Below are 15,973 nucleotides of genomic sequence, written 5' to 3'. Positions count from 1 at the left end.
AACTCAGCACACCACCAGAGGCTTCTGGTCCTCTTTCCCTAGATCCCCTCAGTCTGCCCATTAAAGGGGATCCCAGTTCTCCCCCAGCTTGCAGATACAGACCCTAGATGTGTACCAGAGTGAATAAGAAGAATGCCAAGGGCGGGATCTGGCACTCTTCACCACCAGGAGAGCCCAGTTCTGGAAGACAGATGGGGACCCAGGTGATGACCCCTGAGAGGCCCGTTCTATCAAAACCATCTCCCTTTACTCACTCACTCCTTTCAGAGCCTGTCCCATGGCAGCCCCCCCGCCCCAAAAACTCTGGGCCTAGGTTTAAATATCTTTATTGATATATCCTATTGGTTTAAATATCTTTATTGATACAAAACTCACCCACCCACCCCATGGCCAGTAGTTCTGAGGAGCCCCACATCCAGAGGCCTAGAAACTGGCTCTTTGGTTTCCGTCTGGGGGCCGAGGAGAGAGGCTCTATATGGTCTCCTCATGAAGTCCCCGGGAGCCCCTGTCGGGTGGCTCCCTCAGTGCCCTGGGCCTTGATGAACCGGCATAAGTCTCAAGTCCCACCGCCTCGCAGTTTCCAGAGGCCTGGAAGATGGACTTTCTCAGGGGGAAGCCGGGCCGAGGCAGCGCCCTCTGCTGGCGCCCAGAGGTCCCGCAGGTACCGAGAGGCGGCTCCGCGCGCAGTTTCGGGTGCCACGGCGGGTCAAAGGCAAAGGCTGAGCTCCTTGCGCACGCGGCAGCGGTGGCACTGCACCACGCAGCACCAGTGAAAGCGGCACAGGCAGTTCTCCTCGAGAAGCACGCTCTCCTGGCGGTGCCCGCGGCCGCAGCACAGCAGGTCGCAGCCGCTGAGGTCCGGGGCGCTGCTGTTGCAGGCGCGGCCGCGGGTGCCCGGCGAACCCGTGCGCCGGTTGGGGGCGCAGAAGTCGGGCGAGTCGGCGGCATAGAGCAGGTCAGCGCGGCCCGGCGGCTTGAGCGTGCGGACGGCGGGCAGCAGAGCCTTGCCATCGTTGGTGCCCATGACACGCGAGGCGCCGTGGAAGCGCTCGAGCAACCGCGCGCCCACCTCGCGGAACGGGGGCAGCTTCTGCCAGCAGGTGCGCAGCGCGCACGAGCCGGACAGCCCGTGGCACTTGCATTCGGTCCGCGTGTGGCTCCGCACTGCCTGCGGGGAGCATAAGAGCAGGCGGATGGGAACAGATCCGGGAGGTGGGGCGCAGAAAGGCCCAGAGGACCGACAGAAAATAAGATAGAGGAGGGTGGTGAATGGAAGACAGCAAAGAGCAGACCAAAAAAAAAAAAAAGCCAAATAAAAAAGCGAGAGCGCGCAAAGTGGGAAGGAGGAAATCACGGCCCGACACCCGGGAAAGGAGGAGGAATGATAGAGAAGTGGGAACAGTGGGGAGTGGGGGACAGTATGCAGTGTAAAGATTCCAGGATCCAAAGCCAAGGAATGGGGGAGAAAGCGGAATGGACAGCAAGGGTGAGATTCTCCCTGGAGGGAGAGGGTAAAGGTGGCAGCTGTCGCACGGATTCCTCTTGCCAGCCAGCCTTCTCATTCCTGCTCTCAGGGCCCCAGGCAGAGCAGGCTGCCTGGGCTCTGTCTCCGCCACCCCTCCCCAATCCTTTCCGACAGGTATGTGGGCCTGTCTGGACATTCCTCTCCAAGTCCCCTCTTCCTCCCACCCATGCCCAATGCCTCAGGCCATAACCCTACAAGACATAGGATATGGGGGTTCCCTGGCACATGCTAGAACTGAGGCATAGGGTGCAGGAGGGCCCCTATGAATGCCCTACTGAGAACTGAAACCCAGGAGTCCTGCCCTTTATTTACCATTTATGTCTGAAGCTGGAATGGAAAACTCACAACCCTGCTAGAGATTTATGGGGCTAGATGCCCCAGGAAGATCATTTCCGGAAGCTCAGAGTCCAGGGGCCAACCTTATCTACAGTCTTGAAGTCTATGGGCCCCCTCCTAGGCCTCTTCTCTTTCCCCTCCACCCCGCCCCAGGAACATCTGACTCATACTGCTTCTTGTCCCTAAACAGGAGCTCCTGAGGCCCTCCTTATCATAGAGGGAAGGGGAGAGGCTGCCAGGGCTCTGGGCAGGGACTGGTCTGGGATTGCCAGGCAGCCAGTTGACAAGTGCCTAGACTGTCACAGCTTTCCTGGCCTCTGCCTGACCCCTCCTACCATCAGGATCCACTCCTCGTCCTTCACTCCTTTCCAAGACCATTGTCCCTGGAGCCTCCCTCACTTCTCCCAGCTCCCCAACCTCCAGATCCCATGCCTTTACTGGGCTTCTGTCCTTTCTCTCATCCTTGGCCTTGGTCTCCCTCCTCAGGCCCTGCCCTGGCAGCCCCTAGCCACCCAAGCTTTGCCCTACTTGTCCTGTTTCAGAAGTATGTCCTCCCTACCTGAGGTCCCTAAAGGTCCTGGGTCCTCTTCCCTGAGTGTCCCCTCCCTACCCTGCCCACTAGGCCATCAGCCCCTACCCCTCCCAGGCCCCACAAGTGACTCCCTCTTCTAGGTCAGCCACCTTGCCTCCCACTGGCCCAACCACACCCCCAGCCAATCTTCCCCAGTGGCCTCCCACACATTAACAAACTCCTATACCGTGTACCCCACCCACCCCTTCCACAAACTCACTCCTCCTCATATACCACAGTCTCCACATCCTTTCAAACTCACCCACACTCCCACATTTACACACACACACACACACACACGCGCGCGCGCGCACCCTTATACGTGCCTGTCCCCACTCACCAGCCGGCCCGCCTCGTTGTTATGAAGTTGCACCAACATACGGATGTCTCCACGTCCCCGTTTGTGCTGCGCGTCCATGAAGAGCCTCGACTTCTCGTCCCCGAAGTCCACGTCGTCGCCGCAGCCTCCCCACTCCCAGGCAGCGCTGCCGTCGGGGGATCCCGCGGGGCCGGGGGGCCCAGGGGTGCCTGGCAGGCCGGGGGGTCGGGGTGGGGCCCGGCCTCGGGGCGCCTGGCAGCCGCACTGCAGCAGCTCGCCCATGGAGCAGGCCTGCGTGACCGCATGGCTGGCGCCTGCCGCCGTTATAGCGAACACGAAGGCCGTCTCCCGGATGTCTGCGGAAGCGGAGAGGGGCGGTCAGACAGCAAGACCTGGGCTGGGTTCTGGGGCGCTGCGGTGGGCGCGAGGCAGAGTGGCGTAGGGCTGGGAGACGTGATCGGGGCCGTGTCCTTTGACCCGTGGAGGAAGTGGGGCTCCGTGGGCCTCCCCCCACCCCCACCCTCTCCTCTGACTCTCCAACGGCGAGACAACAGCCCCCTCCTGGGGTCCTCCCCACACTGACCCTGTTGCAGGATGCGCCCGAAGGCCTTGCTATGGCTGGAGCAGTTCCAGCGTCGGAAGCGGAACTGGAACTGGCATTCCCGAACCCCCAGCCGGGCGCCCCGCGCTAGCTCGGCCACCACTTCTGGCTCGGCCTGGCACAACTCAGCCTGCCGGCCTGCGAGCCGCCGGGCCTTCCTGCAGATGCTGGTAGGGTCCATGACCAAAGGGCTGCCCACGGCCCTGGGAAGTAAAGAACAGCAGACCATGGTTGTAACTCGAAGAGCTTGGGGGAGGGGCAGGAGACCAGCCCCGCCCAGCCCACAGCCGGGAGCTGTGACATGCCTCTTGCCCCACCAGCACCCCCAACTGAGACAGAGATTGTCCCACCTGGTTCTCTTACTATTCCGTGCGTGCGTGTGTGTGTGTGTGTGTGTGTGTGTGTGTGTCCCCTCTGAGCTAGATTCTAGACTGAAATTGCTATAGATCAAAGAGTTAGTATTATCCTTCTGTGTACACCTTCATTAATAAATCCTTACAGGATTTTGACTCAAGGTGAAGGCATCTGGCACCAGGTAGACCAAGGTTAAAATTCACCAGGCCTAACCCAAAAGGGAAAGGAAGAGGACCTTAACGGAAGGAAGATCAAGCAAGAGGACACTAGTTCGATCTCTGGTCCTGAAGATCCCACATGCCTCTGAGCACCTAAGCCAGTGTGCAACAATTACTGAGCCCATGTGCTGCAACTACTGAAGCTCTCACACCCTAGAACCTCTGCTCTGCAACAAGAGAAGCCACTGCGATGAGAAGCTGGGCACTCTGCAACTAGAGAATAGCCCCCACTCTCTGCAACTAGAGAAAGCCCGCACACAGTAATGAAGACCCAGCACAGCCAAAAATAAAAATAACAAATAAACTCAATTAGGAAAAAAAAGTAAGCTGTCAAAGAAAAGAAGGTACATATTATAAAGAAATATAAAGAAGAGTAGACAGTGTCAGAAAAGGATCTGGTCTTAGTGGACCACAAGCTGGTCTTGTGTTAGCTGATTAGCCCTGATGCAAGAAAGGTAGGGCAATCCCAGCAATACAGCAAGCCACGGTATGTTAGAGCGGTCAGGGAAGGGCGCCTTTGAGGAAAGTCACACCCCCTTCCTCTCTAGCCCAGATTTCTCCTTCTGTCAGATTCCACCCCTCACCCCCAACCCCAACCCCGATATCTCCCTGTTTCCCTGAGCAGGAGGAAGGCACTGGGGACTGAGTCTCTGAAGCCATGTTGTAAAGTAGATGACACTGACCCCTTCTCCTGCTCCAGGGTCTGTGACCTTTCCAGAGCAAGATGGCAGCAAGCCAAGACCCGTGCACGGGGCGGGGGGGTCTCAGGGCAGATAACATAACTGACTGGGGAGGGGATACTCCTGGGCTTGGTGGGTAAAGACCTTACCGGGAGTTTCACACACTTTCAGAAATCCCTCCATTCTCAGCCTTTGCTTCATCCGAGGCTAGCACTTCCTTTTAGTTGCTGTACATCATACCCCTGAAGGTTCACTCGGCTGGGTATTCACACCTGGAGGGGACTATTTTAATTGGAATGCTCTTATTTGAGCACTTAGCTGAGATCTCTGTCTGGTAGGAATAACTAGGTAGAGTATTTAGGCTGAGGGTAATTTGAAACCACTCAAAAGCCTTTAGCAGGGGGTGGAATAAGATTTTGGGCGGGGAGAAGCAACACCATGAGAAAGAAAACGTGGAGGAAAATGTTGGTAGATATGTACCAAAGGTCAAAGTGGCCTACTTTTCAGCTTAGCTTTAGTGCACATCCACCCCACTGTCCCCATTTGCTCCGCAAGTACAGGCTGCCCAGGCATGTTCTGGGCCCACAACAATGAGATATAATGGGCTTAAATAGCAGCAGGAGGAATTTAGGTCTTAAGGTAGAACTTCTCTCACTAAGGAGTGAGATGCTTGGAGACATGATTGCAGGAAGATGTGTAAGCTCAATCCTTGAGCTCAGTCCTCAATCCTGTAAAGTGTCCTACCACACTCCACCCCACCCCCATCACCACCCTGTCCGGTCAGTGTCATCACCCCTACCCCAGTAGTCCAGGAACCAAAGTTCTCTCCTAAGTGGAGAGACTCATAATCCAAACCTGCCTGCCTCCATGCTTAGGACTTGCCATCACTGCATTCCCACTGTACCTGGGAAGGTCCAGCCCCAACCCTTTCGCATCTCTAGAGAAGTAATAGATGGGGCAGGGGCAAGTGGGCCAAGGGTAGGAAAACCCCTGGCTGTACAAGCTGATCAGTCTTTATCTATCTATCTTTATTTCTATCAGTCTCTTCATCCCCCTTCTACTTATCCCATTTCATTACAAAAATAATTGGGGGCAACTTCCAGTATGGTTGTACAAGGTTGGTAAACAAGACTATGGAGCACCTTGAGAGTTAGGACTGTTATTTTCGTTCTCCATGGCAGATTTTTAGCTGCTTAATTTGTATTTCCCCTCCAATGTTTATTATGAAAATTTGCATATTGTGAATGATTACTATGCTTCTCCAATGAATATCATCTAATACATGTTTTTGAGTGAATGAAGGAGCCATCTAAGGAGAAGGTCCTCACTTGAACCCTGTCCACATGTGGCTTCATGACTCCTAATTAGCTTCCAGAAACATTTTCTCCCCAGCTGGATTTAGAGGCAGGGAAACAGGCCTCCACACAGCCATTCAGCTCCTCTTCTGCCACCTGCATCTTGAGAACTCAACCTGGGAGCCTGGGACTCTGCAAACCCGTCTTCCCCACTCCACCCACAAGCTGCCAAGTTCCCCAGTCTCCCCTCCCCAATCCTGCCCTTTGCTAACTCCCTACTTTCCCAAGGCTGACTGGCCTTATCTTCCCAAGGTTACTCTGTCCCATCCCGCTTCTCTCCCCCCTCCTGCTCTGGGGAAGTAGGAGAGGGTGGGGTGTGCAGGCGAGAAAGGGAAAGAACCTCTTGACCTTGTCTTTTTCCCAGAAGCTTGAGATAGGAGAGGAATCAGGAGGAGCACGACAGGCAGAGCCCCCCAGGAGGTGGGGCTGGCCCTGCACAGGGTTGAGGGGCTGCCCTGGAGTCAGCTTCTGGTCCGGGTCTGGCTCCTCAGGCTGGCTGGCTGCCTGGGAACTAGACTTGTTTACAAGCCAGTCAGGAGGAGGGATGGGCAATAGTAGCAGCTAGAATCCCAAGGGACCAGCTTGCTCCCTGCCCTCCTGTCCTCACTCCCATCTTCAAGTCACAGGAAAGGAAACTCCAGAAGGGGACTGGCAGGGAAGCGTTGGGCAAAACACCAGGCCTCACATTTGTACTCCGGTCTCTGTCCACTCTGGGTGAGCTGAGCTATGCTGAGCAAGTCAGTTCCCTCTCTGGGCGTCAGGAAGATAAGGAGTTGGCAAGACAGACTCGAATAGCCTCTCTAACTTTAACACCATCTTTAACCGAATCACAAAATAACTCCCTCAATGCCCCTCTTCCTTTGCCCTCCTTCCTTCCCTTCTGCTTGCTTAGGGACTGAACTCTGCTTTGGGGGCCTCTGAGTTCGCACTGGCCTGAAATCAGCCTAGGGAAGAGGTGCCTGTCTGGAAGCATCTGTGTGTTGGGCGGGGGCTGGCAGTTGGAGCACAATGGTGGTAGGAAATATATAATATGTAGGATCTGAGATCCTAAACAAATAGCCGCTCCTGGGCATAGAAAAAACAAAGCTAGCCCTAAAAGAAATCAGTACATAGACAAGAAGGAACAAGCCTGGGTTTGGCCATTCTAGCTGGCTTGGCCTCCTGTGCCAAGATCTCCTTCCCAGGGACCTCAGTTGGTAGAATAAGTAGCCAAATGAGGTGGCATCCGGGGGCAGCCAGTTCCTATTGGCAGCATCTGTGAATCTAAGCCTTGGAGGCCTGGGTTTCTGGCCTAACTTACCTTCCCATGCCTGGCTTCAGAGGGTGGAAAATTTTCTAGTCCACTTCCACCCAGTTCACCCTTATTGTACAGGCAAGCAAGATAGGGGACTGACCCCGGCCACTCAATGGGGGAATCCCCGTTGCAATAAATTTAGGCGAATATTTTAAAAACCAAAGGGACTGGAGGAAACAGCCCTCCCACCCCGAGGGCTTCTGATACCTCAGGGGCTTTTGCATACTGTCCTCCACATGGTCATTAGTCTGATCAGGGTTGGCTGACTCTGCATCCATCCCAGATCATACCGCTAAGTTTCCAGACTCAGAGACAACCCCGCCCCCCTCCTCACTTGTAAGTCATCCAAATCTCACACAGCATCTCTCCAAACTCGCCCCGGATCCCACCTGCTCTAAGGACCCAGTGGTGGGCCCCAGCCCTCACTGACCTCCCTCACCTGCCTCACTCATGGGGGCGGGAGTGTTGTTTGTCATCCTGGCCGGTGGCATAATTGTTTTGTTACATCTTCTCGTCTTCTCTTTCCAATTAGATATAAACTCATTCCAAAGATCTCAGGGAGAAGTATAATGTCATTAGCAGAACACAACTCGGGGCCTTGAGAATCCATCGGACTTGAGTTTGGATCTAGGCTCTGTCCTTTGCTGGTTCCACAATGTTAGCAAGCCCCTAGCCGGGGAGGTTGGCCTTTGTTACAAGCCTTTGTTGAATGGATGAGGAAACTTAACCTTCTGAACCTCAGTGTCCTCAACTGTAAAGTGGAAATAAATAATAATACCTGCCTACTTCTGAAAAGAGCCTGTCCAGAGAGTGGGCTTCCACAAGTGTCTTCCCATAGGTGACTTCCCATTCACACCCTTAACCATCTCCTGGGCCTGCACAGTGCACGGCAATCAGGCAGCATGTGTGAATTCCTGAGAACATACTTTGCTCCAACTCTCCTTAGCCTGGATCTCAGTATCTCCTCCTCCCCTGCCAGTCTAATCCATGGACCAGGAGCACCCTCCAAGATCCCCCCACCCCCCTCCTCCCTTCTCCAGCCGGCGCTCCTGGGTGGATTCTTGAGGCCAAGAGGATCACAGACCTTTCTGATGCCTGCTCCTCTAAAGGGTCTCACAGCCAAATCCCCACTAGTTCCCCGCACTCATTCTGGGTACTCCTTAGTCTGACCCTCAGCTCCCAAGAGCCAGCAGAGGGAGCCCTGAGCCCTGGGGCTGTGGGTGGGGGCTGCACAGGGGTGGGGGAGGTGGGTGGTGGAGAAGGGGTAGAAAAATGTTGCCTGACGGCTGGGCTGCCGAGGAGGCTGGGCCCGGGCCTGTGCCCAGCCCGCCTGTCCTGTCCTGCTCTGTCTAACTCAGTAATTACTGTTCCCCCTCCCCCAGTCCCTACCCCCACCCCAACCACCACATCAAAGTCAGTAATGCCCCAGCTCCATTAACCCCTACCTCCCCACCGCCCACCAGCCACCCCATTCCCTGGCTCCACACCCGCCCCCCTCCCCCGGCCCAACTGGGTTCTTTCTGCCCAGTCCCAGGTGCTGCCCTTCCCACCTCCTCACACTTCTCCCCTTGCAGGGGTTTTCCCTGCCCTGAATGACTTCCCCACACAAGATGGCTTGCTGCTGGTCAGAGGCCTGGACACAACGACCATCCACTGGATATCCTGCAGAGAGTCTGTCCTGTGCCATCTGCTCTCTCATACCGAGGTGGGGAAGCACTGTGAGACGGGGGGAGCAGAAGGGGCCTGTGCAGGGGCCTGTACCCCTTTCCTGACCCCTACCCCTACTGCACACCAGGACACAGCACTCAGAGGGAGGTGGACTCCTGGTCCCCAGCCCTCAGCTACTTGCATTCTGGGTGGCCTTGGGCAAGTCACCTCCTGTCCCTGAACTTTGCTAGACTTCTGTCACTGAGAGTGAGAAGATTGGCCCAGATGATCTGTAAGGTCCTTTCTAGATCTAATTTCTGGATTAAGCAGAGGGCTCTAAGCTAGAGGAAACAGCCAAAGAGACCAGGTGGAAAGTGGGTGAAGTACTTGCCCAGCGACCTTTCCCTCCCTGTGCTCCTCCTCAAGCTGTCTGGGGAAAGCACCCAGGGCCTCGCCCCACCCTGCCCCTGGCAGGAAGGAGGGTGCAGGCTAGAGGGCGCTCTCCCCACTCCCAGGGGACAGGCTTCTGTGTTCATGAACACCTCCTGCTCTGACTGGCTGGGTGCCCTACCGCCAGCCTGACTGCAGCCCGGCTGCCCGCACCCCCCAACCCCACCCCACCCCCCACCGCCTCATCCCCTCCACCGCTGCATTTCTTCATCAAAGTACACATTCTGGAATCCCCCTGGCTGGGCCCTGATGATCAAGCCTCCCGCTGACTTCCCCCGCCAATTCCCGCTCCCACCCAACTCCTGGCTTCCGATGAGAACAGGGCAGGAGGGGACTGCACCCCCCGGGAAATGTCACGGTGCCAGGACTCTGGTGGGCTCAGGGCATGCTCTGGCCTGGACCAAGCCAGCCTCCTTTTGCCCCTGCCCTTTTCTGCTCACAGCCCCATTGTCTCCTTCCAGGGGAAGCTGCCAAGGCGAGGGGTGGGGAGGGCTGGGAGGGGAGGCCTGGATGGCCACCCTACCCCCACCATCCACCCCATCTTAAGCTTGTGGGAGCCAGCAACAAGACTGACCATGAAGGGTCAGGGGCCCCAGAGAACGAGAGGATGGGAAGGGGTGATGGGAGTCACAACTGGAAAGCCTGGGTGTCAGGAAGAAGCCTGGGTCCTTTCCCTGCCTCCCCGAGGGGCCAGAGCTGACCAGTGCCTGGCTCCTGTTCTCATAGGGAAGATGAGATGGGGGAAGGGAGCGAGACCAAGTGGTGCTTTTCCGAGTGGGACAACAGGAGGGTTAGTTTCTTTCACAGAAAATATCAAATGGAAAGAGGAAAGGAGAAGAAGGGAGATTGATTTGGCTATTCTGTGAGAGTGAGCTATTTTCTACATCCACTGATTGAAGGTATAAATAAAGATGGGCCAGATATTGAGAAGAACTTCCTGGGGGAGGATGAGAAGGGGCAGAGAGCAGGATGGGAGGGCTGGGAGCTGATGACCAGGACAGAATCTGTCAGGGCCAGAGCATAAGCTGGATAGCCTGGAGGCAGTAAGCTGGACAAGATGACCTCAAGAGAGCCTGGCCAATGTCCTGGAATCTGGGATTCTGTGATTCACAAAGATATGGTTACAGATGAGAGAGAGACAGACAGAGGTCAGAGGCAGAGTTTAGAAAGCGTTGGAGAAGAGGGGCGGTGGGAAAGAAGGGGGGAAGAGGGAAGAAATTGGAATGGGAAACTTCTGGTGGACCTCGAGCCAGGTCCGTGAGCCTAAGGCCTGGGCCACTGCCCCTCCAGAGCCCTCCTTTCCTAACCAGGACAGTCCGGTCACTCAGAGTTCCTGGGGAACTATGTCTTCCCAGCCTGGCTGCTGCTAGAATGGCAGCATGGACTGCAATGAGCTGCTGTGAGGCCAGCTGCTTTCCTGTTCACTGCTGGAGCTCTGGCCTGGTCAGTGTTCTCTGAGAAGCAGGAAGAAAAGATCCAGCCAACCAGTTCTAGACATCAGGGAGCAGCCTGGACATTTCTTGCCTGAAGAAGCTCTTGCTTCAGGTGAAGCCTCAGGGGTGGGGACAACCTCTCCAAAGTATCTGAGTGAGCCAGTTGCTAGACACCTTATCACTCCAACTCCTCACTCTTCACCCGGCTTGCCCTGCAGCTGTGGCCATGAAGGCCTCTGTGTTCTTCCACACCTGCCCTCCTCCCCTCCTCCCCCACTCCCTCCTTTCCAGCTTCAGGGTCAGTCTCCAAGGGATGAGGTCTCTCTTCCTCTGGCATGGCTCCCATCCAGCAGCCCCTCCCAAACAAAGGAGCCACCATGAACATAAATCCCAGCAGAACGCCATACAGCTCTCCCCAGCACCTTTAGTCTCCAGGGCCCTAAAGACAAAGGCTCCGCCTCCCAGGAGCAGGGAAAGAGGACCCAAGAGGAGAGGGCAGTCAGTGAAATGCCTAACTGGTATAATGTCCAATGCATGGACTGCAGTGAAAGCATAGAGAAGGCAAGGGAGGGAAGACAGAGGGGCAGCGTCATGGAGGAAGTGGTATTTTTAAGCGGAAGGATGATAAAATTGGGACAAATAATAGGGGGTGGAGTGGGGTGGGGAAGGAAGGCAACAGCCCTCAGGGAGAAACCTCTGTCTCCATACTTTGAGAAAGGGCAAAGTTAGGACAGGTGTGTATGGGGAATAAGAGATAGAGATCCCTTTGCAAAATTTTGCTAGAAACCCTAGATTTTAATTTAAATTGATCCCCCTTTCACCCTTGGGGATTCTGGCCAGAACCTGGGGTGTGGAGGAAAGGACTTACATTTAGGAGCACCTCCCCAACGTCAGATTATGTTGTAGGTCATCCCACCCAATCCTCCTATCAACCCTTCCAGGTAGGAGGACTGACTCCCTATCTTACAGTTGAGACATCAGGGAGCAGGGAGAAGTGACTTGCCCAAGGTCATAGGCTTGACAATGGGGGGAGATTAGATTGCAGTTCTCTTTATTTCAAAGCTGCTACTGCATTATTCTAAGTCAGGATCCAAGGACTCATGTTGCCTGGCCGAGACTTAGGTCGCCCTGGCTTGGCCCCCTCACTGACACCCTGAGGGACTTCTCTCCTACATCATGGAAGTGGGATCGTGGCCAGCAGCTCCCTGTGTGGGCATCCAGCTATCTTCCTAGAAAAGAGGGAACTGCCTGCCCCACCCCTTCTTCCAAATCCCCGGGTTGGAGAGGAGTGGAGGGTAGAGAATCCAGCCAATGATATGGCGGTATGCAAATAGACAAGGTTTTGACTTGTTAGGATTGGCTAATGCACCAGCGGTATCGTCCAAGTCCCTCCTCTCTAAACACAACTATTCCGGGCGGGTCCTCGCTGCTCCCAAGACTGAGAAGGGGAGAAAAAAAAAATAGTCTACGGGATCCGGATCGCTGAGCGGTCCCGGCCGGGCACCCATCTCCCCAGCCTCTATCCATCCCGCAAGACTCCAAGTTCCCGCAACCTCAGCTGCCTATGTGTCTGCTCTAGCTAGGGCAGTCTGGGAACTCGACCCCAACCTTTGGCTGGCCAGGCCTTGTTCCCTTCCACCAGGACCCTCCACGATTCCCAGCAGCACATTTTTTCATCCATGACCTCTACATCTGGAAGGGCCAGGAGCTTGGGTCCTTTTCCTGCCTTTCCTCCTCTTTGCTCGGGGAGGAGAAAGTAGAGAAAGCGAAGGTTCTGACTCAGTTTCCCCCTTTACGCTCCCTTTCCCGCCCCTACCACCCATTCTGAAGGAGCCCAGAGAGAAGCTGGTGGGTTTGTGAGCAAAGTGGGGCGAGAAGAGGCAGCTACTTGACTCTCCCTGCCAGTGGTTTCCCACCTTGTTCTTCTCTTTCCCCCAAATTCAGCCTCTCTCCCCTAAATCCAAAGCCGTCTTAACACACTCTTTTATTCATTTGTGTCTCAGACTACAGATCTTGCCCCCGTCTCCCCGTATCTCTTTCCTACCCATCCGCTGATTCCTCGGTGACCTGGGTTGAGCGCGTAACCTGCGGTTGGGGTGGGACACAGGAGGAGGAAATACAGTAGAATGTAGGGAGGGGGGCAGGGGGTGTGTGGGCACGTCTAAGTGGCAGTACAGAAATGCCCCTAGAGGAGGTCGGCAGGAGCGGCACGCACCTCCCCCTCGCGTCTCCAGCTGCGGAGGGGCTGGGCTCCGCGCACAGGTAGAGCCAGGAGGCGGCGGGAGCGCGATCCGGAGCCCCACCTTCGGCCCCGAGGTCCCCACGTCCGAGCTCCAGGGGCCCCGCGGGGGCAGCCAGACGCAGCACTCACCACCACAGTCCGCCGACGTGCGCCGGACTCAGGAGCAGCAGCAGGAGCAGCCCCAGGCGGGAGGGCGCGGGCGGCTGCATCGTGACAGCTTTAGGGCCGGCGGGTGCGGGCAGGGCGCGGGGCTGAGGGGCCAGCCGCTGCGCGCGGGGGCCCGGGCTTCAGGGCGAGCGCGGCGGCGGCCGGGAGGCGATGGCTCCGGCGGCGGCGGCGGCGGCGGGGGGGCCCATCCTGGGCGAGGAGGGCGCGGCGGAGGCGGAGAGCGGACAGGGCAGCCAGAGCCTGTGTCTCCTGCCGAGCTCGCTCGGGAGAAGAAATCAGAGCCGGGGGCGGGGGTGGGAGGGGAGCGGGGCTGGGGCGGGGGCGAGGGGCAGGGGGGCCGTGGGGGTGGCAGTTGCGACAGTCAGGCGGCGGGACTCTCGGGAGGGAGCCGAGCGCCCCGGGGCGGCGGGCGCGGAGCTCGGCGGAGGGCGGGGCCCGAACACGCTCGTGGCTGGGGGACCCGCCTGCCTCGCCCCCTCACCTCGCCTCTCTCAAGGCCTGGGAGCCCCCCGCCGCCGCTCGGAGTCGGGGGCAAGGAGGGGCGGGGAAGCAGGGTGGAGAAGGGTAAGCGGGGGGAAGGAAGAGGAGCGAAGGAATGGGGGACGGGCTGGAAGGGAGACGTTTGACAGGTTTGTTGACTGTAAAGAGAGAAAACTTCCCAGGAATGAGGGAGTTTGGGTTGGGGGGCGGTGCGGAGTGGGATGCTGGAGCGGGGGCCGGGAGATGCAGTCTGCCCCCGGCGCTGGGTGCTCCGGGGAGGGGTGTAGAACTCGATGGCCCGATGGGCAGACTCCAGAGGGGGTCACCTCTGACCGGACCCCGCCTCTGAGCCGCAAGCCCCCCTTTTCAGCCTTTTCTTGAACACGGGAGGAAGCAATGGGCCTCCACTCTGCTCCCCAGCCCCCGCCTCATCAGGCCTGCACTCAGGGGAGGAGGTGCGGGAGGGCAGATTAGACAGCCAGAGAGAAGAACCTCTTTATGGCCTGCGATCAAGCGCTCGCACGTGCAAGCGAGCGACAGAGTGGAGGTTGCAGAGCGAAGGGTCAGGACTCACTGCAGCCGGGCCTCGTGAGTCCGAGGGTCCCTGCCTCATCGCTGTTCCCCCAACTTGGCCGGGCCGGAGCGGGTGGGAGGGCAGCTGCAGGTGAGATGGCATTTTATCTGATTCTCTAATGCCACAAAAATGTCTTTGATGCCCCTGGCCCCCTCCCCACGAGGGGAGATCAAAGGCCCCCGTGGGGAGAAAGGACAGCTCCATTCATCACACCAAGCAGGCTGGCAGGGAGCTGTAGTCCCTGCTCCCCGCTCCCGCCCCGTGTGCCCCGGGGGTGCAGAGGGACAGGTGGTGCAGGACATTCCATGGCAAGGGCCAGTCTCCCTTCCACCTCTATCCAGAACAGCCATCAAGTTGTACTGGTGCTCCTGGCTGGAGATAACGATGGAGGACCTCAAGCCCATGTGGCAGAAACTTCAGGCGTCTAGAGGAAGCTCCTGGTCTTTTGGAGTATGTGTGTGGGGGGGAGGAGAGTGGGGAGCACCTGAACTTGGGGAGTAGGGCCACTGCCAAGAGAGATAAGAGAGAGAAACACCCTGGTGAGCAGAGAGAAGCCAAGATTCTGAGTGTAGGGACAAGCGGATCAAGATGGGCTGGGGGTGTAAGAAAAGACCACAGATGCAGGTCCCAGGGGAGGAGGCAGATCTGGGAAAGGAAGGATGAGCAAGTGGAGAAGAGAAAAGAAATGGAGAAACATTGGCCTAGGCACACGGGGAAGCCCCTGGCTTTGCTGGGACCCCCACCCTAGGGCCGTGGTGTCCAAGTTGAATCAGTCTAACCCCTTGTCCTGGGCACTGAGAGTTCTGGTGAGGGTGCTGGAGTGCTCTCGAGACGGGGGCTAGGGGCTGAGAGAGGTAGGGGGCGTGGCCCAAGTGCAGCCCCTCCCATTTTAGCCTTTAATAGCAACCAGATGCCAGGCACAGCCTCTGCACCTTTTAATTTTGCACCCAGTTGCTGTTTCTGTAGGGCAGTGCCAACTCTGGACCCTGCACACTGAACAATGCAGCCAAGGTTGGGCCCACACTCAGGCCAGATGGTGCTGAACAGGCGGCTGGAGGGCCCTGGCTGGGGGCGGGGCCGGGGTTGGGGGGGGTCCCTAGAGGCTGCAGGTGGCCAATGACCAATCCCCTGGGAACTATTGCCTGGGTTCCGAACCCTCTGCCCTCCCACCCCCACCCTGCTACTGTTATTGCAGATTATGAAATGCTCTCCTGATCCTGCATTCTTCTCCGAGGCAAGAATTTTAATGTATTTGTCTTTGTCATCAGGGGACCAGGGCTCTGGGACCGCCCTGCTTCTGCCTGAGGAGGGAGCGCCCCAAATCTGGTCCCTGCTCCCTCCAGACCCCAGTCTCTCTTCACTACCACCCCCTCATGCCCTAGCCCTGCCCTTCACCTCCCCCTCCTAAGACATGGTCTCTCTGTGGGGTGGATAAAAATGATGTTATTGAAACAACAGAATTGGGAGCAGTGGCAGGGAGCAGGGATCAGCTCAGGAAACTGGGGCGTTTGCCAAGAAGCCTTCTCCCCCGCAGGCGGCCTTTCTGCCCCCACCCCCCACCTTTCCTAAAAACACACACAGAACACCCCACCCTCCTGCAGTACTCTCTCTGGCCAGACCTTGTAGAATATTTGGCCACCCCTGGATTTCCCAAGTCCTCATCCTTCCCCCAACTCAAGCACCCCAGAATCCCATTCCAGAAACAGCTGGCCCACTAGTGCCTGTG

The 15,973-nt window shown here is 57.1% G+C and overlaps 1 protein-coding gene across 1 annotated transcript; it reads right to left on the bottom strand.

Moving 5' to 3' along the window:
- Positions 1 to 642: 642 nt before the first annotated feature.
- Positions 643 to 13,328, bottom strand: WNT6 (Wnt family member 6). Its single transcript, NM_001205563.1, has 4 exons — positions 13,155 to 13,328; positions 3,335 to 3,555; positions 2,773 to 3,107; positions 643 to 1,168 (listed from the first exon to the last, which is right to left on the bottom strand). Exons 1-4 carry the CDS (start codon positions 13,232 to 13,234, stop codon positions 707 to 709), a joined length of 1,098 nt encoding a protein of 365 aa, NP_001192492.1. The 5' UTR covers positions 13,235 to 13,328; the 3' UTR covers positions 643 to 706.
- Between the last annotated feature and the right edge of the window lie 2,645 nt (positions 13,329 to 15,973).

This window comes from Bos taurus, chromosome 2 (assembly GCF_002263795.3).
Source record: "Bos taurus isolate L1 Dominette 01449 registration number 42190680 breed Hereford chromosome 2, ARS-UCD2.0, whole genome shotgun sequence".
Classification (NCBI taxonomy): domain Eukaryota; kingdom Metazoa; phylum Chordata; class Mammalia; order Artiodactyla; family Bovidae; genus Bos; species Bos taurus.
Note: the sequence above shows the minus strand (reverse complement) of the source record. Positions and strands in the feature narration are given on the sequence as shown.